Source organism: Alosa sapidissima, chromosome 18 (assembly GCF_018492685.1).
Source record: "Alosa sapidissima isolate fAloSap1 chromosome 18, fAloSap1.pri, whole genome shotgun sequence".
In the NCBI taxonomy this organism is placed as follows: Eukaryota; Metazoa; Chordata; class Actinopteri; order Clupeiformes; family Clupeidae; genus Alosa; species Alosa sapidissima.
Genome location: NC_055974.1, coordinates 15,127,014 through 15,152,471, shown reverse-complemented (window position 1 = coordinate 15,152,471; position 25,458 = coordinate 15,127,014). Strand labels below are relative to the sequence as shown.

Here is a 25,458-nt window from a genome sequence, read left to right as displayed (position 1 = left end):
GAAAGAAAGACAGATAAACAATATAGCGGTAATGTGAGAGAAAGAGACAAATTGCCTCTCACTTGATCCATATCACACACATGTTACCTAACTGGTGAGAACTTACCATGCCAGAGGTAGGGAAGATATCGTCCAGGCTTCCATTAATTCTCCAGTACACAATCAGGCTCCCAAATGTCCCTCTATTTCTCTCCAATTTCAGAACTAGGGGAGTATCTTTCTTCAGTTCTTCTACTTCTCTGAACAGAGAGTCCTGTCAGAAATAACCTTGTTACTGAACAAATCTATGCAAGGTCTTTTAGAGTAGACATGAATTCTTTATACAGTCTGTGGAGTTTGTACATTGTGAACATAATGCTGTTATCATTTAAAAATCAAGTCTTTTGACTAGTTATGAACATGATGAGAGTAGTATAGGTGTGGAGTGATATATACATGGGCAATATGGAGAGCAAAATGGTTTTAAGAACCACTTACTGCTCGACTCCTAAATTAAATCTTGTTACATTTTTTTGTTGTTACATTTGGTAATACCACGGTAGTATTGTGGTCACTAGCAAGGCACTAACAAGGAAGAGGGCAAGCAATCCACTACTTCTTCTTTTTAATAGCTAACTAGTGTACAAAACATGCCCACAGGGACACTGCATTAAGCAACAATCGCCATGAAGTGTTTCAGCTCCTCCTGTTAATATCCAAGTCATTGTTCTTTGTTACCACCTGGATTGCAATAAAGTTGTTAATAACAAACTGGAAGAGTTTGCCCAATGTACTGATGATTTTCTAGTAAATAACAAAATATTGCCTTTGACATTTTCTACTACCTTTGTGAAACCAATGATACCATGGGCGTCATCATTGGAAGAGATGCTAAGAGACACTTGACCCCCAAATCCAATCTCCGCTCCTCCTTTTGGGTTCTTCAGCTTGATGTTGAAGCGTTCCATATCTTCTGGGAGGTCATCATTAATTATATTTACAGCAATTTCCAGCTGCTGGACACCAGGGTGGAACTGCAGCTCTCCAAAACTTACATACACACAGAGTGTATAAAAGAGGAGACAGTCAGACCATAGAGTTTATGAGTTTCCAGTTTATATACATAATGTATCGACAACAACAACTACCACTAATACTACTATTATGACTATAATAATTTATATATATTATATATTTATGTATCACAAAGTGTACAACTGATTTTCTCCAAACACATTTTTTAAGATGATGACACAGTCAACATTTCTACTAATTTCTCTTGACTAGCTGAATCATATCCAATTATAAAACATTGTTTTAATTTTTTTGGCCTACTAGACACATTTTACGGAGACCGGGAGAGGTCACTTTAAGTGATATTTTTTCTGGTCGTGATAATTTGTGAGCACGTTTTCCTTTAATTGAGCCCTCGAATTAATAAAACGTGAGCACATTTTCCTTTAATTGAGCCCTCTATTAATAAAATGTGACCCCGTTGTAGGCCTAAATTGAGCTCTCGAAATATGTATTTCGTGCTCACATTTAGTAATTTCCGACATTTTCTCACCGCTCGCTGTGCTGTGGTGGCAACTTCGTGTTACCTATCAAGCTATTGGCATGGACTAGGCCTACTATCAGGCTGTCTGTAACATTACAGTTCATTTTGGTAATGTGATGATAACCGTAGGCAGTTAATTAAACCTAAAGCCTTTTTAGTTTTCACCATTAGGTGGTCAAGATGGTTAGTGGACTTCTACTCTTTGTAGCAGGGTCACCTGCGGTGTCAACTGCCAGCTATGGAGACCCATAATGGGGAAATGTAACTACTAGGCTACATGCCTACTTGGGCTTTGTTGTAATGACCGGTTTCCACTACCTTATGGATTGTTGACTAAAGCCTAAGTTTTTGTGTACACAATTTAATTTCTTCGAGCACACGTTTTAATTATTTATGGGTGCGTTTTAGTAGATCGAGATCTTGAATACTATAATGTGCTCATGTTTACATGTGTCAAGACAATATTGAGTGCACGTTTTACAAATTGTTTAAGTAGATCGTGCACACAATGTTATAACCATGTTCACTAAATTGTGCTCTCGTTTTAATAAATCGTGCCCTTGTTTTAGTAAATCATGCGCTCGTTTTAGTAAATAGTGCACTTACTATTTACTATGCCCTCGTTTTACTATGCTTAAAATGAGAGCTCAATTTAGTAAAATGAGCGCACACTATAGTAAAACGAGAGCACAATATAGCAAATTGTGCACATGATTTAGTAAACCGAATTAGTAAAACGAGCGTACGATTTAGTAAAACAAATGCACAATATAGTAAAACGAGAGCACAATTTAGTAAAACGAGTGCACAATGTAGTAAAACGAGCGCACATTCTCTCAACATGCAAAACATTTTGCGATGACACCTCTAGAGCTCCATAACATTTCGTGGTGATGTGTCCAAAATATTCTTTCAACAAACAGACTACTTTAATGAATAGATTAATATAAAAATAAAATCTGTATAAAACATGATGAATATAGAGATGATACCTCTATGAAAAACAAAATTACCTGGGTATGAAGTCTGAATGGTTGGACACATATATCAGGTCATAGATAATGGAGTATGATTGGCTGGTGGCGATGACAAGGCTCTTGGTGGTATTAAGAGAGGGGACAGAGAAGAAAAAGAACTGCTCTGCTGGCGAGGTGCTGAGTGTTGTGACGAACTGTGCTAGATCAGTTCTCCAGGAGTATAGCTGAGAGCCAGAGGCGGCAGCCAGAGCCAAGTAAGCTGTACACAACAAATCAAGAGCCTGGAAGATCACAGACATTACAGCATGGCACAGAGGATACAGCACTGAGATGCGTCTGTTTGTGGCAGAAGTCTGGTTACTCTTGCCTCTGAAGGCCACTGGCAGTGACATCCACATCTATGGATTCGACGCTCAAGAGATACAGTAGGACTATTTTCTAAACTTTGGCGTTGACGTGTGTCAGACACCGCCAGTGGGCATCTGTTTACATGGGGTGCATTTTATGAGGTGTTTAAAAGCACTCTATAATCTTTAATAGAATAGCCATTGCTGCATTGCATTTGCTGGAGAAGCTGCAGCAGGCAACCTGATTAGGCCTATACATGGCTGTTTAATCAGAATAAAAATGGAATGCACCACCCCTTTCATTCTGATTAAAATTCTAATCGGATCGGCAGATTTATTCTGATCAAGTTGTTTATATGTGTCAATGTGAGCATTAACAGGAACCATTACCAATGATGTTGACCATTTAAATTTAAGAATTGAAGAAAGAATTCCAGTACTTACCACTCCCAGATGGGGTTGTAAATGCTTGCATGGAGACCAGGTCAGAAAGAGATATTGTCTGAGTGTGCTGGAAGAAGTCATGCCTAGATCCCCACACATGTACCTCACACATAGGAGCTGGGTCTAATAATGTCAAGAGAATAATATTAAGCCCAGCTACAACTTCCTTTCCACCCCCCATACACACATACACACACACACACACACACACACACACACACACACACACACACACACACACACACACACACACACACACACACACACACACAACAAAGTCCTCCCACATAACAAATCTATATGTTTCAGATATTTCAGATTATAATGTTCTTATATATTAATATATTTCAGTCTTTTAGCAAAAGAGAGCAACTCTACACAATCTGCATGGTGCATTGCACACCTGGCTTGTACTTGATCACAAAATCGTACATTTCAGTGAGGCAATGGGAATGCAACCTGGTAGAAACGTATGAGTTTACCATCAGTGCTTAGCAGGAGAATAGTATCTCCCCCTACAGACAAGACTTCCACTTGCTTTGCTGTAATGACAACACTTAGAGGTCTTGGGTCCTGGAAGTGTCCTTCAACCCATATGAAAAGGAAGCAGCTAGAAGATGCTGTGCTGGAGCATGCAATGAGATACAAAGTGGTATGGCGGAGGAAGACTGACAGGCCAGACACATCAGGTAGTTCCAGCAGATGGTGGAGGGAAAAACAACCTGCAGTCTGCATGAACACCTGAGGAGGGAAGGTTATAATAGTGAATATCATTCATGAAACATACTATATATAAAAAACCTCAAACAAAGATAAATACTAACCAAGCAATATGATTAAGCTGTATTAGAGCTACAGTGGGACAGATATATTCTCAGTGAGAGTTTAATATTTTGCAAAGATAGCATATCCTAGCATTCTGTTGAGCCTTGGGTTTGTAATATCACCATGGGCCTTAGCCTACATATTTAACTAATAATACTTGCTGCTGTTACAGTTCAACAAACTTTACAGTCAAACAATACGGTCAAAAAACTTAGAACTAATTCATAGCTGTGCAAATTTCTACATGTTAGAATAGGAGATTGGACTAAGCCATGGTATAATTTTCTGACAAATTATCATTCTTCTGCCAACCATTTTTTTACATCAGCCACAACATTGCAAAATGACCGGTAAGCAAGATGGAAATGGTTTGCTTGTGTGCAGCAATAATGATTAATTTGTCTGCTTCAGAAAGTAATGGTCAGCATTCATTTTGAACAAACCTGATTTGACACCATCAAATATGCCTGCAAGTTCCATGAAAAATATTCCATTTCAAGAGACCCACCAGCAAATGTTTGCTCCTGGAAAGAAGGGTAAATTATCCAATATGAAGATCTAAAAGAAATTTACCAGAACAAAGTTTTATCTACAAACATAATGAATAAATGTTATTTCAATAGTTACCAGAGTTAAGTTGAAATCAGATTGCAGTCTGAAGATGTTTATACTGGGAGAGTGAGTGTCATTTCCATGGGAAACAGCCACATATGATGTACCATTTACAGTGAATCCCACACATTTACTTGGACCCTGTATTATGACAGACTATGGAGAGAGAAGAATGGTTAATAGATTAGGCTATAAATGGGTGTCGACATCCTGTCCTTGTCAGAGATTAAAATATAACAGCTAAACCTGTGTTTTGACATATTCTGACAGTTTCACACTTGGATCCAGCTGATGCAAAAACTCAAAGGAACATTACTAACATAAAAAAGCTGACTTCTGCATATTACCTCTACTGGCACAAGGACGCCCACCCAGCGATACAGAGTTGCCTGGGTCTGGCTTGTATGTAGAGCCAAAACATCATCTCCATGGGAAAATAAACACCAGTCTGAGGTCTCATGTCCAACCAGTTGATATTCAGCCAAGTGAGCATGTGAACCCACTGTGAATATGTATGGCAATATTATTATTAAGTAATAATAATATAAAACAAACTACCATCAACCCATTATTGGTAATAAATAGTTAAAGTTTGGCTTTTAGAATCATATTCTCCCATGTTGGTCAGTAAAAAAGGTAAGAAAAATAGGTTTCAGCCTATGTAGGAAATTCATATTTCAAGGCATTTTTTCCCTTTAGGATGTAAAGATGCCATATTTGCCAACATTAAGGAGGAAGAAATGTTTAATTTCACAAAGTGAAATGATGATAATAATTTCAGAGGTTTTAGAGAGCAGTTATTTGCTTACACATGCCAACAGCAGAGTTGGGTGTTGTCTCCCATTCCACACTCATGATCGTGTCTACACTGCTGCTGCAGGAAACCGTTAGATACACCGTATCCCCCTCTTCTACTTCCACTGAATTCAGCCTACAAAACCCAAGCAAGATTGTGAAATTCTTACAGCAGACATATACATCTTTTGTTGACAGAATTAGCACTGCTAGCTCAAAAGTGAAAAAAAAAAAAACAACAACAAAAAACACCAATTATTTGTAATAATAACTTAATTAAAAACAAAGAAAGTAAAGGTAGTAGTGTTACCAGGGTTGACCCCATAACCTGTGGGTCTAATGTTCTTAGAGTGTCCAGGTTTTCATTTCTAAGTTCTATGAATAGCTTTTTGTTTAGATTAGGTCAACAATACGGCTTGAACTTGAAGAGATATAGTTATACTTTGCTTAAGTTAAGGGATATGCATATTTTGTGTGTACATGAAGGAAAACACACACACACACACACACACACACACACACACACACACACAAAGCTTGTGAGAGACTGAAAATGACTTGCCCACTGTCAGATGTTGATATTCTAAAAAGGCTGAGGGGGGCTTTGTTCTCCAAAACTGTGATGGAGATCTGCACAGCTTCCCCGAGTCTTGCACCACCCGTTGGATTAAACAGCGTCACAATGAATGTCTCATTCGTCTCTGGTTCTTCATCTAGAACTGCCCAAATCTCTAGGACCTTGGACACAATTCATTTTCCATAAGTAAAAACAGCAGACCTTCACCACACCAACCAACAGTAGCATATATCTTTTATTTCAGCCTTAAATGGCCCAACTCCTAGCAAGGGTCACACATGCATAGACATACTAACACATTCAAGGAAAAAAAAACTAAATAGGTAAAAACATATTATGTATAATGACTTTCCAATCATTGTTTGCAGAGTGCAAAATGGAAAAAAAATAAGTCCTATGATTTCTCTGTAAATTCAAGGAAAAAATACAAGATGGTCATCGTAAAACTCACCTGAAATCTGACTCCATCCTCCAGCACCACAACACCCTCTGAGGGCGTTAGATCATTGGTGTTAAGTGAACCATTGTTGTCAGTGACCGAAAACTGAACACTGACCGTGCCAAAGGTCCCTTCTGGTGGGTTTCTGAATACATAAAGCACAGCTACACTCTCGCTGATCCCAGCCTTAAACGTTGGCTCCTTCAGTAAAAAGTGTTCACTGTCGTTGAAGGATATTACTCCATGGCCGTCGTCACTAGTCAAGATGGTCACTGTCGCTACAGAGGCAGATCGGGGGGGAAAAACTACTGAAGCAGGTGGTATATTCTGTGTTATTCTATCTCCTTATTGAAAACACTGTACCATGTCAAACAGAAAAGCTGATCAAAACATTTTTCTATTTGTTATAAGGTACCTGAAACATTGGCACCCAGCTCCAAACCAGGAGAGGGGTTGGTTAGTATCACCAGGAACTGCTCATCCCCCTCTGGGAGAGAATCATCTAAAATTTCAATCTCAATGAACCTAAATCTCTCTCCATGGGCAAAGTGTAAGACCTATAAGAAGTGGAAATGAGGAAGAAGAAAATGGTGAAAGGCGTTTGAGATTCCTGCACCTTAAGTTAGAATGTTTAAATTAGAATGTTCCAAATGTATACTACACACATGCACAAATCTCAGCATGTATTGTGTCTTACTGAGGGAGTGGTGTTGAAATCCTGTCCCAACTGGGCTTCTAGGTTCTGGGTATAGTAGGATATAGAAACATTCCCATAGACTCCCACATCTCTAAAGGCCACGAGTCTCAGCAGTCCCACTGTCTCATTCACTTCAAAACTAAATAAATTATAGTAAAATTACTGCAAAATCAGCTAGTGGAACACAGGCTTCAATTGGCAGTCTGTACTCTGTTGGTCTTTCCCCCTTTTTCCCCTATCAGTCCTACCTGATACTCTGCCAGTTCATAACACCTTGGATCCCATCATTAGCTTCAATGATGATTTCTGCCACAAGACCATGAATGTCTGGAGAGAAATGTAAGATCCATTTTATATTCTCAAAGATACTGAGGCCATATTGTGAACATCTTTTGCATGTCAAACTGTCCCGTCACACTGTGATGATGAATACACATACCTAGATTGGTAAGTGAGGTTAGGAGCACAGCAGACGTTATCTTGAGTAGGAATACTTCCTGTAATTCAGGTATGTCATCCTGGACAGAGAAATTACCATAAACAAATATAAAGACATTTTAACATTATTTAACATCCATATCATTGAATTAATCTACAGTATCTCAAACAGTGGGCTTCAGCTGCTAGGCTTACATCATCACATTAGAGTGCTTTTAGTGATGATGCACTGAATCTGTTTCCACATAAATTAAGCTTAGTGTACAGATCTTACAGTACTACCTATGTACAAACCACAGCCCAACTTATTCATAAATGCAAGCCATTGTTGTTAGCTGGGGGAGTTTTCCTCCTTTATCTTTGTTAATGTTTATGTCAACTTGGGTGACCAGAGCACAGGCGGCAGCCAGACTTTTTCAGTAAGTGACTGCATCACATCTCAAATATGGTGGTGGACAGTTTTATTAAAAAGAAAAACGTCTGTTTTATGTCTAGCTTGAAAACAAATGTTGCTGCCACTTCAGAGAATACTAAATTCCATTGGCGTTCTATGGAAATTACCTCATCTCCTCACCCTGAACCTTTCTGTTTTATTTTAAAATACATGATCTATACACCTTACATCTATAATTCTTATGGGAATGGATATTGATGTCTGGCTCTCTGGAAGTATGATGGAACCATCGAGTGGCTGGAAGTCCTCTCCAGGCTGAGCCAAACCCGTATCAGTTAGGTTTGTCAAGGAGCCACGCACAGTAGCATAGCTGATTTGCACCGCTCCTGGGGATAAACACACATCAAACACGGTCTTCAGAAAGAATTCAACCCCCTTGACTTAAAAACGTACGTTAGGCTTTGTGACTGAAGTTCCATAGACTAATGTCAATTGCATCAATTAACGCTGCTGTGGGTCAGCCACCACCATATTATATATCATATCTTAATCTGGAATATTATGTACTGTTATGTCATCCATAAGTAATTCTTCTGTGTCCACATGGATCTACTGCTAACCAATGGCTAACATAAATGGGTTTTCACAAAATATCATCGGTTCTGATTAACTCAAGACATTTAGGTATTGGCCTCACAACACTGCATTGCTTGTTGTTTTTCAGATTCATAGTGCTTGCTCTTTGCTTTTGAAGAATACTCATCTGTTCTAATGTTCACCTGAGGCCCCCGACACCCGTCTGACGACAACGTGCAGAGTAACGTCCTCCTCAGGCGAGGTCACCCGTCGAGAAGAGGGCGGAATGGTCAACACCGTGGCCTCAGGCTCAGGCGTATCATCAGCCTCCACACTCACTACTGCTTCTCTGCCCTCTGGGGACAGGATAGCCCTTCCGCTGGACACAACCCCTGGAGTAAATTAAAATATTTTGGGATGTGACGACGGCTGTATAACAATAGTAGTTTCAAAATTCAAAAGTTTTCACATGATCAGTGGCACAGAATATCTGTCTTAATCTGATCCAAAGTTTACATGGAGGTAAAGTCACCAGTGGTGACTAGGTACCTTTAGTCAAAATGTTGGAGAGAATCACTCTATAAACTTCCCTCTGTTCTTGAATTTTATCATCAAACAGTTGTAGAATAACTGTGTTGCTCAGCATGCCCTGAACAAACAAAAAGTGATATAAATAAATACAAACACACAGCTGAATCTCGATCAAATTAGTTTAAAATATGTCTGGTGAAGGATGTCAGTCTTTTTTCAATTCAAAGCCTTTTACAACTGTTTCATCAGAATCATCAATTGGTTGTGTCACAGCTGTAGACTTGAATACATATAGGATTTTATCTTGTAGGTAGACATATTATATTTAGAGGTTTACTGTAGATCATACAATACATTGCTCTCAGTCATCATTTCAAGTCACCAATATTGCTAAATATACTTGTCTGTTTAACATGACCATTGGCATAATTGCAGTAGACCTTTTACATTAGAAATACACAGTCAAATGAGTTTACTCCAGGGAAGAAGAGTTGTCCTGAAGTTTCAGTGAAAGTTAGAGAGACATCGGCACCAAGGATTTTCCAGTTAACAGTAACATTTCCAATTCCAGGAGCTGTCCTGTCCACATGTAGAGTCAGCCTGTGACCTTGGACACAAAATAAAAAGTGATATTGACATAATTAAACTCAAAATGTAACCAAGGCTCTGTAAATGTGTAAATGTGGTTCAACATGTAGACCATACAAAGTCTTCTAGCACTATACTGAAGATATCCGTATATGTTTGAATATCTACAGATCTAAGTGCCTAATATCTAATCACAATTACTAAAACCTACACATTCAATGCATTTTAACATTACATACTGTACATGTTGCTAAATTGTGTCTAGGTAAAATGGGGTACACCAAAAATAGATCTTATGTTGGATTTTCCTTTCTGGTGTGTGTGTGTGTGTGTGTGTGTGTGTGTGTGTGTGTGTGTGTGTATACTGTATATGTTATCACCTATACCACTATTTTCCATAAATTGAGAGATCAAATAAATGTGTGACTAACTACCTTTTCGTGTAGTGACTGATCTGGAAGTGTTGCTGAATCCCACAATTCCAGCAGCAAAATCATTGGCAAGAATGAGTATGGTGATGGAATCGGAGCCAGGCAGGATACGGCTGCCTCCCTCTGTTCTGACCAGGCCAATGACTAGGGTTTCATTTCCCTCCGGCTCATCATCATCAGTGATGAGGATTCTTATGGTCTTTTTCACATCACCTTTGAACAGAGTGAACAATCAGGTATTATTTCACAGGTAGTTGACAGGTATTGAAGGAGTTATATCACTATACAGTAGATAACAAATCTTTGATGGAACCTACCATCTACAAATGCAAGCGCTTCACCAGTTCCAGTGAAATCCAGATTGGGGCTTGCACTGCCTCCGACATGTTTCCACTCCACTGTCACTCTTCCCAAAGCCCCGCCCGTCCTCTCAATGACCAGGAGGACCGACGTTTGTGGCTCCTCTCTTATCTCTAGGTACAGGCCGTCCTCTGTCGCATTAGGGTGGAGGATGTGCAGCACAAATACTCCAAACGCATCCCCATTCATATTAATGGTCACCAGGGCTGAATCTGGTTGTCCCACAGTCGGTCGGTTCTTCTCTTCCACTGTCATATTGACAAGGCTGACATTGAGGATATGTATGTTAAAACTTTCGTCCATCTCCGCTAGTGAGTCAGTGAGGATTGCCACTGTTAGGTTTGCTTCTCCAGAGCCATCGGCCATGATGGCTGTCTGGCCAATCACAGGAGTGTAATCGGTTCCAGCGCGGGCCTGGGAACTCAACAGTGACGCAACAGACGTTCTGTTTTTGATATAGGTGATGGTTTGGGGGTTAGGATTTAGTTTCCCTGTGTTCACCCAGACACACGAGACGGAACCAGTGGAGGTGTTGGTGAGGGAAAAAGCGATACAAGTCTGTTTCAGCAGGCAAACTTCAGCACAGGTGCTGAGGGGGTTTGGAGAGGAGTTGACACTGACTGATATGGGTGTGGCACTAAGATAAGCCCCTCTGACAGGAGGATCATAATGCATCAAAAGATCATGTCCCCTCATCCGAGCGATGCTCACCACATCAAGTTCTGATGTGCTGTATAGGATCTTCAGACGACCAAAAAGACCACCACTGGAAAAATAGAAATTAAGTGCCTTGAAAAATTACTCAAGCCCCAAGAAAGGCATGCCTATTTTAATGACATCTTATGTCAAAATATTTCCCATTTATGTGTATGTATAGTTAAATAAACAACAGAAAATATACAGCAAGTCTTACTTTCTTCGCACAGTGATGTTAGCAATATAGGCTCCTTGTAAAGGTTCCCACACACGGTAGACAGACTGATCAAAGTGAATATCAGTTCCATAAGGGTGGTCATTGGCTGGGATGATAATATTGGCAATACTCTCTGCTCCAATGCTCCCTCCATTAGTGGCACCAATGAGTTTCAACTTGACTATCTGCAAACAAAACAACACTGAATGATCATACTGAACATAAACTGCTCTTACAATAAAGTTGCTGCCATACACATATCATGTGTCTCTCACCTCTGTGATCTCTGGAACATCATCAGGAAGGACTTCAACCTTTAAGATTTGTATTGTTTCGCCTGCTGCAAAGCTTACTCCTCCAGATGAAGGTAAGAGATCAGCCACAGCTTCTTGTGAATTGACTGTGGCCTGCCACTGCACAGTCACTTCGCCCATTGTCCCAGCTTCTCTCACAATAGGCAAAGAGATCTCAACTGGACGAAGTTCAGGCTCTTCAATGGTAATCTCATCTGTCTGAAACACTTAAGTTATACAGCATATAGGACATACATAAATAAGTAAAAAATAATATCTAAAAATGTATGCCAGCATGGCATCATAGCTCATAGTAATGCATATTACAGTCCATAGTAATGTAACTAAGTGTCCAGTCAGGCCTTACCAAAAGACCCAAAGGGGTCATCAGATGGCAGAATTGTGATAATTGCTTGTGTCGGGACACCCAGTTGTGCGCCCCCTGTTGTCTGGTTGAGCAACTGAATGCGGAAAGTTTCTTCCAACTCAGGCTCCTTGTCGTTTATGATCAGGATGGGCACGGGCTTACTGGTCTCCCCCTCCAGGAGAACCACATCAGACGAGGCAATGCTGAAGTCTTCACCTGCATAAAAAAACAAAAACAGAATGCTTTGTTGAATGTCCACAGCTGAAAAGTTGATTTTTATTGTACTTTTTTGTTAATACTTTTGTTTATACTAATGTACGGATAGCACGTTAAAAAAAACTATGAATTGGGAAGTAATTACATTTTTTTTTAACTCTCAGTAGACTCTTTGGAGGTGAGAAAAGCGTGTCTTACTCACCAAATGTGGCAGTTATTGGCACGGCTATGAACTTAACAGACACATCCGCAAAGATTCCCCCAACACGTGTCACGTTGATAATGGGTCCAGTATAATATTCCTTCACCATCACGGCAGACACAGACAGCTGCAGCATTCCAAATGCATCATCACTGGGTTTTATGATAACTTGGGCCACAGTGTCAATTCTTGATCCAAGACTAGGTGAAACTGAGACAAGATAGAAAGTAATGAGCGTCACATACTTAACTCAGTCACTGAGAATACAACTTCACTGCTAGACTGTACAGACAGACAGACAGACAGATAGACAGACAGATAGATACTGAATATATATACAATATCTCAATATTCTCACTTGGGCGATCTTGTGCTCCCTTCATGAGAAGGACGCTGACCAGCTTTACGAAGATAGATTCCCCCCTTTCTGGTGTTTCATCATCTAGAACCTGTAAGGTTACATTCGCCTCACTCTGATTGGGTGCAAATGTCACTGATGACCTAATGGGAATGAAGTCACTGCCTTCAGTGGCTCGGCCCACACCTGGTGTGTGGAATGGGGCGGCATCTGTCTCTTTTAGAGTTTGGTAGTTCACCCTCACCGTCCCAACGAGACCTTTTTGACGCTGTATGGTGAGGGTGACCGTAACGTTGGCCTCAGATATCCGTACTGGACGGTTGTCCTCAGAGAACACAAAGAGCCCGTAGGGATCATCACTTGCCAATATGGTCAGGGATGCAACCAACCTCTCCCCTAAGCGACCATGGGAGACGTTCGATAGGATCACTTGGAAGGTCTTATCTAGTTCAGGGATTTCATCTTGTAAGACCTGTAAAACAATGTCTGACACCATTTGACCAAAACTGAAGGTCAAGTTCCCAGTGATGCGCAACAGCTCTTGCTTTGCAGACGGCTCTACCTCCCAGAACACTGTCACGTCAGACAGCGCGCCAAAGGAGCGCTTCACCTGTGGACCAGAGAGCAAGACAGGTCACATATGTAACACAAACAGGTGTTACTAATGATTTATTTTTTCTTAAACTTATAACTTATTATTTTTACGGTTTTTTATGTTTACATGCACATGACGGTGCTGTTGTGACAGTCAAGTACTTATTCTTATTCTTAAATCTTCTCACCTGCATGGTCACCGTGCTGTGGCTCTGCTCTGGCTCTGTGGCGTTAACTGACAGTGAATTGGCACTGAATTGAAATACTCCATGTGCATCATCGGAAGCAGCAATTGTCACAGTGATGGTCGAGGCAGCACCCAGGCTGGCTAAAAGACAGAAAAGAAATGTTAGAACTCCCACTGAATGCAAAGTTGAATATGCGCATTGTTGATTTACAGTGCTGCTGATGTGACATGTTCCGAATTGCGTACAGAGAACAACATTTACACATTAGCACATACTTAGAAGATACTTTAGAAGATACTTTAATCGAAAGTGACTAAGTTAGCATATTAAAGCAACAGCAAGGAGTTTTCTAATGTGATGGAAACAGTTGTTTTGAAGTTATTTGCTGTTCACCTTGCTTTCAATTTCAACGAGTTTTCAAATTTATAATGACAACACGTTCCACCCTTTTGCGACATGCAAAATGTACTACGTTTTGACTCTATAAATACGGCCGCCTATTTTCTAAAGTTAATCACTGTGTATGTGATGGCAGCACCTGGGGAGAATATGCCTAACTCAAAGGAGTGTAACTGGGAATGTGCGCGAATGTGAGAATGCAGCCCCTTGTGACTTGCCGGGTGCATCACAAATGTGACATTGAACTGTGTTGACTGAAAGAGAACCTATGTTTACATTGCACACTAAAAGTCCTTCGCACAAGAAAAACAAATGTCAAGGACTGCATGTTTCGGGCCTTTCAACCCTTCCTCAGACGTCACGCAATTAAATTAAACTATTGGGAGCATATTCTGGTGGTAGCAGACTTTTCTTTTACTTGTTACTTGTTTGCCTTTAGTCCTGCTTCAAATCTAGGATGTGCGTGCTTTGACTGCACTCTCAAGGATAGTATGTTTGCCACTGACTGGCCAAAGAACTTCACGCTCTTACCTCCACCAACTGGACTGTGGAGCTCCACTCTGAACACCTTCTCGAGCTCAGGCACTTGATCGTCAATGATGGTGACGTTTATGTACTTATATCTCTGTCCTTGTTTGAATACTAGTGTTCCATTCACATCCTGTTTAGAAAATAAAAACAAAGGTCTGCTATGCTCTCCAATGTGCAGTCCCTTCTGTTGTAACTGATAACTGCTTGTTGGTAATTTTGCATATTACTCTTTACTGTTTCATCTTTATTTATTCTTTGCTTATATTTTTGTAGGTTTATTCATGAAATTATATGAATAAAGAATGGGGAAAAAAAACCTTGTAATCCCCTGGACTGATAGCCGTTAAAGGAATGGTGCGGTATCCGACAATAACTTCTCCTGTTAAGCCTTGTGCTCTGGCCACCATTACATGGGCTATACCATCCTCTTCTTTCACAATTATACGTGCATCCTTGGGAGCTGGTAAGATCATTCCAGCCGGTAATAAGTCCGTTTGGAACTGCATCAGCCCTGGCGGTCAAAAGGACAGAGCAGGAAGTCAGAGAACATTTTGGTATTGCTTTATCATAACACCAAGTACATGAACATTGGTGCAACAATGAATACCTGAGCTACAGTTATTTTTCCAACTATTTTTATGTCCTTATCCCCAGTCTCATACTCCATCGTGTCTCTCTTTGGGACAATCCCAATTACCACTGTTGTTCAGTGCCCTCCACTGGAGCCCTTTTAGGGGTAGAGATTAAACATTTTTATTTCATAAATAGGGCTTCACTCATCACATCATCTGACCAAATTTGCAGGACAGATCAAGAGAGGTTAGTCTATTGATATGACAATTATCAGAAAGCAAGTCTATGCATCTTTTTAAAATAACAAGAGTGGATTCAGAAGAAAAAACTTGGGGCCTGGTTTACTGATATCCCATATAACGAGTACCAAATTGTGAGGGCATTCTAACATATTTGGTGATCAACTAAGACTAATTCTAAGACTAATTGCGTAAATGGAAACATGGCTGAAACATGCAACATCCTGATTTAGATACTGCTGTCTCCAAGGTTTCTGCCATGGTACAGTAACATCACAATATCCCTATTCAGTTTTAGCAAAATGTTACTATAATTGGGCACTTGGATTCCAGTCATACCATATGGATAATCGCTGGACTTGATTGTAATCACGTTGACAGCATTTTCAGGGTCAATGCTCGCTCCACTTGTAGGGGTTGTACCAGGCAACCCGTCACTGGAGGCAGCAGAGACCAGGATAACCTGGAAACGCTCCTCAAACTCTGGAATGTCATCATCCAACACCAGCAAGTTCAAGACCTTAAGAAGGGGGATATAAAATGTTTGCATGGACGTTTATTATGAAAAATGACTATGCACATGCAAAGCATTGTGCACTGATTCACACTTTGAATGTACAGTACAAATAATCTATGATGCACAAAGAAGCAGCAAGGTTAGGAACAGATTGTCAGCCATTTTTCTTTCTGCAACTGTTTCATGCATACTGATTCCTTTATAGAATGGGTAATGATTTGAGCAATTTGTAGTGCTCTTTTAACATCTAGAGAAAGAAAATGAGACTTCCTTGTCTATGACTTTTAGAAGTTTTGTGGGAATGGTGTTACTTAAAAGGAATTAATGTACAGTACTTAGAACTTCTTCATCTGTGCACTGACCCTCCAGTGTTTGCTTGTAGTATTGGTGTTGTGTGGCATTCAATTACCAAGATGGTTTTGCCCACTGATTAAATTAGCATTAGTTTGTGCAGGATAGTGTTACCACAGTAGATTGTGCGTTATTAGAACCAATTGTGTCAGACTGTGAATCACACATTTAGTTTCAGTTTGGAGTGCCATTTCAGACCGATTTCAAACAGTTACCTCAGAACGCTGTCCAGGTTGAAAAACAACTACACCAGTTGAGTTGGCAAAGTCTGAGGTAACATCAGTTGAATCGATCTGAATAAGAGTGTAGTTTATATAAACATAATCCAGGGTTCCAAGAATGCGCTCGATGGCACAAGATATGACAGATCCCTCCTCTGATATCTGTTAAAAAGATAAAAGAATATTCAGTCAAAAAATGGAAGGAACATATGGATTATCCATTCCATTATTTTCGTAGAAGACTTTACGGCAATCAAGGTGACTTTATATTGCATTGAAAGTTAAACTGAATTTGAACATTCAACATTCAGAGGTTCAATGTCCTCCTAAAAGAAAGCAGTGACTCACAGCTCCAAGCTATGCAAGAACAAAGGAAGATACAGTTATCAGTCTATGATGAAGAATGGCCATTTTTAAGTGTCCCCAAATGGTGGTAAATACACACTCTATATGAGATAGACAATGTGCATAAACTGGTGGTGCCACAAAAGTATATTACTATGTATAATAGATGCATGCTGTGTAATTATACCAGGAATCTCATTTTAAAAGGAATATCTAATTTCCCAGATGAATCGTTTACCTCAGGTATGCAGTTCCCAGAGAATCCAAATCGCCCATTGGCGCTGTCACTTTTCTGCACCCGAAGGATGGCTGTGGGGTGTGGCATAGGAAGGCGAGCACCTCCACGGACACTAACCAGCTGCAGGTAGAATAACTCCTCCCCCTCTGTGTCCTGGTCATCAAGCACCTCCACCAATATGGTTTTCTCACTCTCGTCCTGTTGGTATTCAAGGTAACCGGAGACAATTTGTAGGTCATGTCTGGCTGGCTGATCATAGAGCTCCCTGATTGTGGTATAATTCAAAGAGGAAGAGTATAGCCGCAGGTCTTGCATCAGGCCCTGGTAACGCTCCTCCCCAACCGGGTTTGAGCCTATATGAACTGGTGCAGTCACTGAAATAGAAAAAAAAAAATGTCATTGATGGCATTAATTGAATTTCCACACAAATATATATACATATTAAGATTATTCATACGAAGAAATTGTAAAACAATCGTACACCCAAACGTTTCAAGCAGTGGCAGGCAATCAGTCAGACAATTCACACACAGAATGAAGCAAATACTTGAACAAACATCATTCTGACATACAGTACATAGAGCACATGTACACATGTTGTAGGGTGTAGGAATCAGGTATACAATATTATATTGTAACATTTATTTTAACATGTCACAAATGTCCCAATATAATATTGTATACCTGATACAACATTATTTAAACATAGGTAAACAATATTGTAATAATATTATATTTGTTGTAACATACCGTCAATTATTGCCTCCCCGTTAAGGCTTTTTATTCCATCTGGAATTGGGCTTCCATCCAAAAAAAAAAGAACAATCCCATCGTCTACTGTGATAACAATTTGGATCCATGTGTTGTCCCCGACAGATTTGCTTATAGTGGCCTTCTCTACTTGAGTTCTGTTTGACCCAACAGCCACGTAGAAGAGCATCACATTAAGAAATGACTCATTTACACTGATTTTAACTCCATAATAAAGGGTTCCATTGCTGTCGCCTTTGGAGAAAATAAATCCATTGGTATTGTCCTGAGGCATTAGCCAGACTGATACGCTGAAATTGACAAGGCTGTGGAGTCCGTCTAATAACGGAACATTAGCGTCAATGGCCCCATAGGCTCCTTGGAGACCAGAAAAGAATAAGGCATCAGTGCCTGCATAATGGCCTCTACCAGGAGGTTGGACCTCCACTGACTGTGGGAAGGAGGCCAATAAAAGAAGGTCCTTCATAGGAGGCAAGCCATTAGGGAAATCTCCAGACAGGATTTCCCATACAACAGACACCTTTCCAAATGTTCCCTGCTGCCTGAGAACAGTTAAGGAGACGGTGTTTGACATGTCATCATCAGACACAACGTCTTCTGCAACAGCTTGGTCCATGTGTTCTTCGGAGAAAAAGAACACTCCAAAAGGGTCATCGTTGAATGGTATGATGACTGACGTACTGAGGTTTGCTGCAGCTAACTGACCACCTTCCCTAGGGTATCCACCTACTGTATATTGCAGTATAAGAGAAAAAAAACAAAGATGTTACTTTGAAAAAAAAATGGACTGAAGAAAATGGACAGAAGAAAGGCTAAGCAAGTGACTTTACCTGAAATGTTTACAAGCATCAGAACATAGAACTCAATGAACTCTGGGAGTTTATCAGATATCGCCTCTAAGATAATGGGCTTGATGGCATCCCCCGTAGTGAACACTAGAGAGCCTGATGTGTTGCTGAACTCCATTCCAGGCTGAAGAGGGGTATCATTTGCAAAGAGTTGCCAGAATACAGTAACGTTGCCAAAGTGTCCCTTGTCTCTCAAAACACTTGAAACAGAAGATACATGATCATAATATTTAAACTCAATTAGATTGATATGGTGCAGTCAAATGTGTCAGTTGTTAAGTTGTTTAGTTAAAAAATACACATATTCTTCACAAAAATGGTCTAACATATAAATGTGAATGTACAAGGGAAACTGTGGATCTCCTCACTAGAAGTTGTTTGTTTTGCCCTCCTCTACAGGCTTCTCAGAGGAATCAAGGAAGAAGATCCCATTGGCATCATCATTCGCCTCAATTACAATGGTCCCGGTGTGGTTTTCATAGACCACTGCATCTCCTGTCCATGTAAACAGTGGCAACAAAAGTTAATTGATGCTTGTACAGTAAGTGTCCTTTGTTGAGCAGGTTTAAACTGCAAGCCAGCCACCTGAGCTTATATCCTGTTGATGATGTTTAAGTGTAATGCAGCTACAACACTCTAGAGGCATGCACATGGGAGCTCACAGACATGCCCCCAAAGTGTAGCGCTGTAGCTGCCTGGCTGCGTTAGCTGCCACTCGAGCTAGGTAAAACGATTGTTTTTGGGGTTTTCCGACAGTACTCGGTGACTTTGAGAAACGGATATCTAAGTGAAAACTCGTCGGATTTCTTCTTTAAATGCCTGATCTATTTCTAAGAAGCTGAAAAAGGGACAACATTCTAGCGAGAGAACAATATCCAAACCATACCTGTTGCATTAAACAAAATTATGTACAAGAGTTCATCAGTTTCAGGAATATCATCATCCTCCACCATGAAGGAGATGGTTTTCATCCGCTCTCCAACATTAAATGGAACAAGTGAGTCGTTGCTTAAAGGAATGACATCATCAGGTGAAGCGCCACCAAAGGCAAATCGATACATTACAGTTGCAGTAGTATCAGCTGGCCCTGCCCTCAGAAGAGAGAAATTAGCCGTTTCTCCTTCTGCAACTATAACAACAAGAGGCTCTGTTTGGATGAAGACAAAGAGAGGGAAAGAGATCAGTCACACACAGTTATGGGTAAAATATACAGAATTACAGAGAAACACTAGCCTGAAGAAAGACTTAAGAAGAAAAACTTAATTTCCAGTACTGGGTTCCACTGACACTGAATTTTTCAAGGCAAATAGCAATTTAACATCAGAGCCCTATGTTGAAAAGGGCCACAGTTCTCCTTTAAGGAGTACATTATTGTTATCGATTTCTATTTTGCAAACTGACTTGAATAGCTGTATAGTCAAAATCATGAAGGAGACAATGTTTATGAATGTACCTGCAAAGTAAATTGGGTAATCATTTTCATAGATCTGTAAGGTTGCATTCCGATTGTTTCCAAGTCGCGCACCACCAGTTGCATGCAGGAGAGAAATAGTAAAGTTTTCCATGTCCTCTGGAACCTAAAGGAAGCAGTGAAGTCCATTTAGATAAAACAACAACTTGGTCTATCCCACATGCTTTTGTACACACTGTGTGTGTGTGTGTGTGTGTGTGTGTGTGTTTGTGGGGTACCTCATCAGGTGCAGAAAAGAGTGTGAGGTTTTTTACGTATTCCCCCTCTGAAAAGTCAATATGTCCGTGCATTGGTCTGACATCCTCTGATGTATTAGGTTCAATGACCCACGCAACAGATACGTTCCCAAATGTGCCCCTCTTCCTCACAATAGGGTAAGAGGCTACAAACAAGGCCCATATAGTTAGATGGTTAACTGTTGGAAGTTGGAAGCTAACTAATGTAATTAATATCAAATAAAAGTGAATTGTTCAAAACTGTCATTTCATCCAAAAAAGATCTGCCCAGCAAAAAAATGAATTATGAAACTGAAAATGGTATTTACTCCTGTCACACACCTGAATAAGAATTTGTGGCACTGCTTTCATTGATAAAGAATGACAACCCAGGTTGGCCAAACTCTATGACCCCAAAAGGATCTTCATTTTGACGAACAGTAATGTTGACCTCTCTGTGGCTTCCAAGATGACTGGCAGGGGTGCTGTGACTGCTTAGTACCACAGAGAAAAACTCATCCAGCTGTAGACACACATGCAAGAATATGTGGCATGCGATAACCCAACCACAACTATGAACGACTGAAAAAATGCATAAATATAGGGTCGATATAATAGAATCAAATGTTTAATCATAGCTATACTGCAATGCAAAGGCAAAATAACTTAACTTGCTAGAGTGTAAAACTGAGAAAAATGACTTTAAAGTTTCTGTTTCGTATGCTTTTGGAAGTTACAGTTGTCATAGCCCTTTATTTTTTAGCAAATACCGCAAAAATGGCATTAACTCATTTTTGACCAAACATGATGTTACAGTATTTTGCCTTTGTAGGGCAGTATAGAGGGAGAAGTTAGAGAAATTGATCAGAAGAAGCTCGTTTCTAATAGATTATAAACAGTAAACTGTAACAGTAGCTGTAAGCAATCAGCTATTAATAAATTTCATATTTTAATTCTACACATGCTAATCTAGAAGAAACAGCATGCTATTTCTGACGTGGAAAATATTTGAAATAACGACTTAAGCCAAAAGCAGAAATAAATACATTCATAGTTTTTCCTCTGACGTGTTGTAAGGACAAACCTCAGGCACGCCATCTTGCTTGGCCACCAGTGCTACCATCACTTCTCTCTCGCCTGGCTGGAACTCTAGAATGCCTGTGGCACCATAGAATTCTTCAGTTCCCAAGGGTGCCAACGTAAAGCGAATAAGCTGTCTCAGTAGTTTTCCATGTGAACGTACCACAGTTAGCTCTACTGTTTCACCCTCCTAGCAGTGAGAAAATGGTAAGCAGAATGGTGTGCTTGTTACGTGCTCTCCATATGGCCCCCATCATGCCAAATGCAGCTCTTGCCTTGCTATTCTCCTCTTTACATTCCTTTCTGATTCGCCATCATTCACAACCTCACTTCCCAGGTAAATGAAGGAGTTGACTTCCTCTAGTGGTTGGTGGTTAACCATCAAGCTGGCCAGCATCTTTGTATTGGCCTTGAGCACTTCGGTCTTCTGTGTGCTAATGTGGAGACCTGTCTCAGCTGCCTTCTCTTTTACCTCTCTCAATTTCTCTTACATTTGTTGCTGGGTTTGGGGCAGTAATGTGATATCATCTGCAAAGTCTAGGTCGTCCAGTTATGTAAACAGGGTCCATTGGTTGACCACTAAGAGGAATAGTAATAGAGAAAGTAAACAGCCTTGTCTAACTCCTGTTGTGATGTCAAATGCCTCTGTCAGCTGGCCTTCATGTATGAATTATGCTACTTCAGGTAGAGAATGTTGTTTTATTTTCTTCCTGCTCCATTGTGAACTCCTTTCTCTCTTCTTATTGCAAGAGATTAACTGCAGAATAATTTGGTGTCATCACTTTTTAACATCAGTAGCCTACAATATTAGCACTAGGTCTGTGTCCTATTGCCAGGGATGATGTTACAAATAGCCTGTAAATTCAAATGTGTTGTTTGCAATGGTCCCACAACAGTCCAATCACTCAGTGTTGTGTAAGTTCTATAAAACTAAATATCATGTTTCAATTTTGTAATTGTGGACGTTTACATTTTAGGCAAAGTACCAGACAGCTGGATCTTACATTGATAGTCCATGGTCCTCTGGAACTTGCTGAAAACTCAAAGACTCCTCCAGGATCATCATTCTCCAATATGACAATCTCACGAGCGGTAAAGCCAGGCTTTAGAATTTGGTTCTTTGTATTTGCCCTGTGGAATAAACATACACACAAACATAAATTCTTACATTTCATTTCAAGGCAATGCACAAAGTGAGGTCCATGGAGAAATGTTTCACGATGTGAACACACAACTGTGAACAATTTTTTTATGGTTTCATTGGCCAATTTCACTGACTCACATCACTTGTATTGTGCTCATGTGTCAGAAGAGGAGGAAACTCCCTGGCCTATACTCAGTTTCCAAAACCTCATGGACATGAGATTCAGAGGTAAATATGAGTAGGGGCTGTACACATGGTTCATGGTTTTGGGTTGAGATAATCAACCATGATGTGTTTTTTCTCTCAACTTACCCAAAGTACACAACAAACCGTGCAGTCACTACCCTGAAAACAAGCAAGAGGGGAATGGCTTTAAGTATCATGGTCAAAACTAACATGGACAGATATGGATGATTTGTAAGACACATTTATTTTTCACTCACAAAAACCTACTTCAACCATACTACCGAAAAAATACTGCTAATACTGGTAAAATATAATTAGTCTGTGAACATTAAAGCTCATGGTATTACGCATAAGGTTACACTTTACTTGAAGGTATCTAGATAAGAGTGACATGACACTGTCATGAACATGTTGTAAATATTATAAGTCATATAAAGTCATAAACGTTTATGACATGACATCGCTTCTGTCACTCACTTCTGTCAAGTGTCATTCGGTGGTTTTCATGACAAGTTAGGTTTAGGGTAAGGGTTAGTGTTATTGACAGTGTCATGTCACTCTTTTTAAGAAACCTAAAGTAACGTGTTACCAAGCATACTGTACCTGTCTAGAGTGAGAAAAGCAGTTTCATTAATCTCAGGGATGTCGTCAGCCAAAACAGTGATATTGATTACTGCATCACTCTGCCCTGCCTGGAATATGACTGAACCACTGAAGGGTGAAACGTCATCAGGGGTCAAATCTATATAATTTTCTCCAGTTGGGTGCAGATTCCAGAACACCTCAGCCTGCCCTTCTGTTCCATCCCGACGAAGTGAAAGGGTCACCTGGAGGGCAAAACAGAAATCACACACTTGTGCTCTGCCAATAAAATTATGCCTTTATCATGGTTAAAGATTTATGTAATTTATGGTAATACAAAAAACATATAGTTTAAATGAATCTAGTTGTTACAGTATTACTTCACAAGATTTTTAAATGGTTGTGTTAAGTTTTTGAAAAATTGGCAGTCTGTTTTTAAAAGTCATCATTTTACAGAAACATACTGGTTAAGGAGGTAAGCTTGGTTTTCTGAAGAAGAACATTTGAATTGACCTTTTGCTAAGGTATATGGGATACAGCAAAATGTCCACGTCACTAGATACGTCAGTGGCTATATAAGTGGACAGTGACATGACCTCCTCCTCTTTTTACAGAAGCAGAGTTAGCATGTGATTTCAATCTAGAAGAAGTCACATATGACGTGGAACGGTCTGAGTCGGTCGCAAGCAGAATCTCTAAAATTGGGTTAGTTGAAGAGGGCTCAGCAGAGAAACACACTCATACTCACTTTCTACGTTTATCATCTTGATCTTGATTTTATCATCTACTGTACATCAAAAAACCTTTGCTACTGTACGTTAACAGCCTGCTGCTCACCATCATCTGCCCTATACAAACTTATCTTTCTCTGTTAGAGAAGGAACAGCTCTTACCTATCAGAAAAGACTGCTCTAATACTACATGGGAAGCCCCGCCTCCACTGAAAGAAAAGACAAGCATGTTTTGATAGTTTGATTGATCCTGCAGATACAGATTCTAAAGGTTATATTTTACCAAACTGCTGTTGGTGTCTTCTGGTTCCAGTAACACCACCGTCAGGTTACTGGTAAACCCAATCTCTCCAGTAGCGATTTCTGGAGTGACTATGAGGCTTATGTTGACAGCACCAGCAAAACGAGGGCTAATCGATGGCACAGGGGGTCTTATGTTGTCCAGTTGCACAGAAATCATCTGAGAATAAATGGAAAAGCAAAAATGTCATTTGTAAGATTTAACTTCAAATTAAAATCCCTTTATCACAATATGATTAACTGCTTGTCTAACAATTACTTGTATGGAATGGTAGAACTAGGTCAAACATTTTTTAAAACTATTCTGGATTTTAACTTAATTTCTTTATTGCCTCATTTTGTAACTATCATTCGGTTATATTCATAACCATCACTGGGTTAAGGCTAGTCCACCCTTTTCAAAACCTACCTCAATGAGAAAGTGGGCACCATTTTGCAAGAAGGCATCATTCCGTATAGGCAATATTACTTTAGCCAAATGCTGCCCTGGCTCAAACAGCACCCTGGAGACACTGCTGCCATTCAGCACCCCGTCCAGGACGGAGTCGATGGGCCGATTAGGTTGGTAGAGAACACTGAGGGTCAGCTGGACTCTCCCCACTGAGCCTCCCTGACGCAAGAAACTGAGGGACAGGAAGCGTCCACTGGGCTCACTCTGAATCTGCTGACTCTTATTGGGATGGAACATGAAGCGACCGTATACGTCGTCACTGTCCTGCAGATAGAAGATAATCTGAAGGGGAAGAATAGACATGGTAAGTGCAAGGGAGGAAAAAGAATATCATTAAGAGAATGAGGATAATAGGTCAAGAACATGCAAAAAAGAAAATAAATGACATGTTCAGTTATGTCCTGCTGGCTCTCTGGACTAGTATTTTATGGATAATGATCATAACTAGACCACAGACAAAATATAAAGTGTGCTTGCTCAGCTGTACCAGAGGCTAAACCAAGTAGCAAACGCTAGTAAGCACATTTCTAAAACTTCCAATCATATAGCATGGCTATTCACTGTAC

At 40.1% G+C, this 25,458-nt stretch overlaps 1 protein-coding gene across 1 annotated transcript in view; it reads right to left on the bottom strand.

Moving 5' to 3' along the window:
* The window catches only part of adgrv1 (adhesion G protein-coupled receptor V1), a 60,605-nt gene that overhangs the window by 24,555 nt on the left and 10,592 nt on the right, over positions 1 to 25,458 (bottom strand). The window contains exons 9-53 of the mRNA XM_042070654.1: positions 24,851 to 25,174; positions 24,425 to 24,601; positions 23,432 to 23,655; positions 22,503 to 22,629; positions 21,503 to 21,688; positions 20,761 to 20,941; positions 20,422 to 20,585; positions 20,186 to 20,309; positions 19,619 to 19,879; positions 19,101 to 19,227; positions 18,715 to 18,932; positions 17,864 to 18,610; positions 17,114 to 17,487; positions 16,525 to 16,692; positions 15,781 to 15,961; positions 14,947 to 15,140; positions 14,630 to 14,759; positions 13,700 to 13,839; positions 12,918 to 13,527; positions 12,560 to 12,769; positions 12,142 to 12,357; positions 11,757 to 12,001; positions 11,482 to 11,666; positions 10,526 to 11,334; positions 10,212 to 10,421; positions 9,666 to 9,796; positions 9,208 to 9,307; positions 8,862 to 9,050; positions 8,311 to 8,468; positions 7,690 to 7,768; positions 7,499 to 7,577; positions 7,251 to 7,389; positions 6,969 to 7,110; positions 6,566 to 6,831; positions 6,086 to 6,275; positions 5,552 to 5,662; positions 5,090 to 5,166; positions 4,758 to 4,898; positions 4,574 to 4,654; positions 3,788 to 4,046; positions 3,580 to 3,585; positions 3,306 to 3,422; positions 2,551 to 2,773; positions 825 to 1,029; positions 107 to 253 (exon numbers count right to left, since the gene is read on the bottom strand). Of these exons, the coding sequence (XP_041926588.1) occupies positions 107 to 253; positions 825 to 1,029; positions 2,551 to 2,773; positions 3,306 to 3,422; positions 3,580 to 3,585; positions 3,788 to 4,046; positions 4,574 to 4,654; positions 4,758 to 4,898; positions 5,090 to 5,166; positions 5,552 to 5,662; positions 6,086 to 6,275; positions 6,566 to 6,831; positions 6,969 to 7,110; positions 7,251 to 7,389; positions 7,499 to 7,577; positions 7,690 to 7,768; positions 8,311 to 8,468; positions 8,862 to 9,050; positions 9,208 to 9,307; positions 9,666 to 9,796; positions 10,212 to 10,421; positions 10,526 to 11,334; positions 11,482 to 11,666; positions 11,757 to 12,001; positions 12,142 to 12,357; positions 12,560 to 12,769; positions 12,918 to 13,527; positions 13,700 to 13,839; positions 14,630 to 14,759; positions 14,947 to 15,140; positions 15,781 to 15,961; positions 16,525 to 16,692; positions 17,114 to 17,487; positions 17,864 to 18,610; positions 18,715 to 18,932; positions 19,101 to 19,227; positions 19,619 to 19,879; positions 20,186 to 20,309; positions 20,422 to 20,585; positions 20,761 to 20,941; positions 21,503 to 21,688; positions 22,503 to 22,629; positions 23,432 to 23,655; positions 24,425 to 24,601; positions 24,851 to 25,174 (9,372 nt within the window). The remainder of the gene's footprint in view (positions 1 to 106; positions 254 to 824; positions 1,030 to 2,550; positions 2,774 to 3,305; positions 3,423 to 3,579; positions 3,586 to 3,787; positions 4,047 to 4,573; positions 4,655 to 4,757; positions 4,899 to 5,089; positions 5,167 to 5,551; positions 5,663 to 6,085; positions 6,276 to 6,565; positions 6,832 to 6,968; positions 7,111 to 7,250; positions 7,390 to 7,498; positions 7,578 to 7,689; positions 7,769 to 8,310; positions 8,469 to 8,861; positions 9,051 to 9,207; positions 9,308 to 9,665; positions 9,797 to 10,211; positions 10,422 to 10,525; positions 11,335 to 11,481; positions 11,667 to 11,756; positions 12,002 to 12,141; positions 12,358 to 12,559; positions 12,770 to 12,917; positions 13,528 to 13,699; positions 13,840 to 14,629; positions 14,760 to 14,946; positions 15,141 to 15,780; positions 15,962 to 16,524; positions 16,693 to 17,113; positions 17,488 to 17,863; positions 18,611 to 18,714; positions 18,933 to 19,100; positions 19,228 to 19,618; positions 19,880 to 20,185; positions 20,310 to 20,421; positions 20,586 to 20,760; positions 20,942 to 21,502; positions 21,689 to 22,502; positions 22,630 to 23,431; positions 23,656 to 24,424; positions 24,602 to 24,850; positions 25,175 to 25,458) is intronic.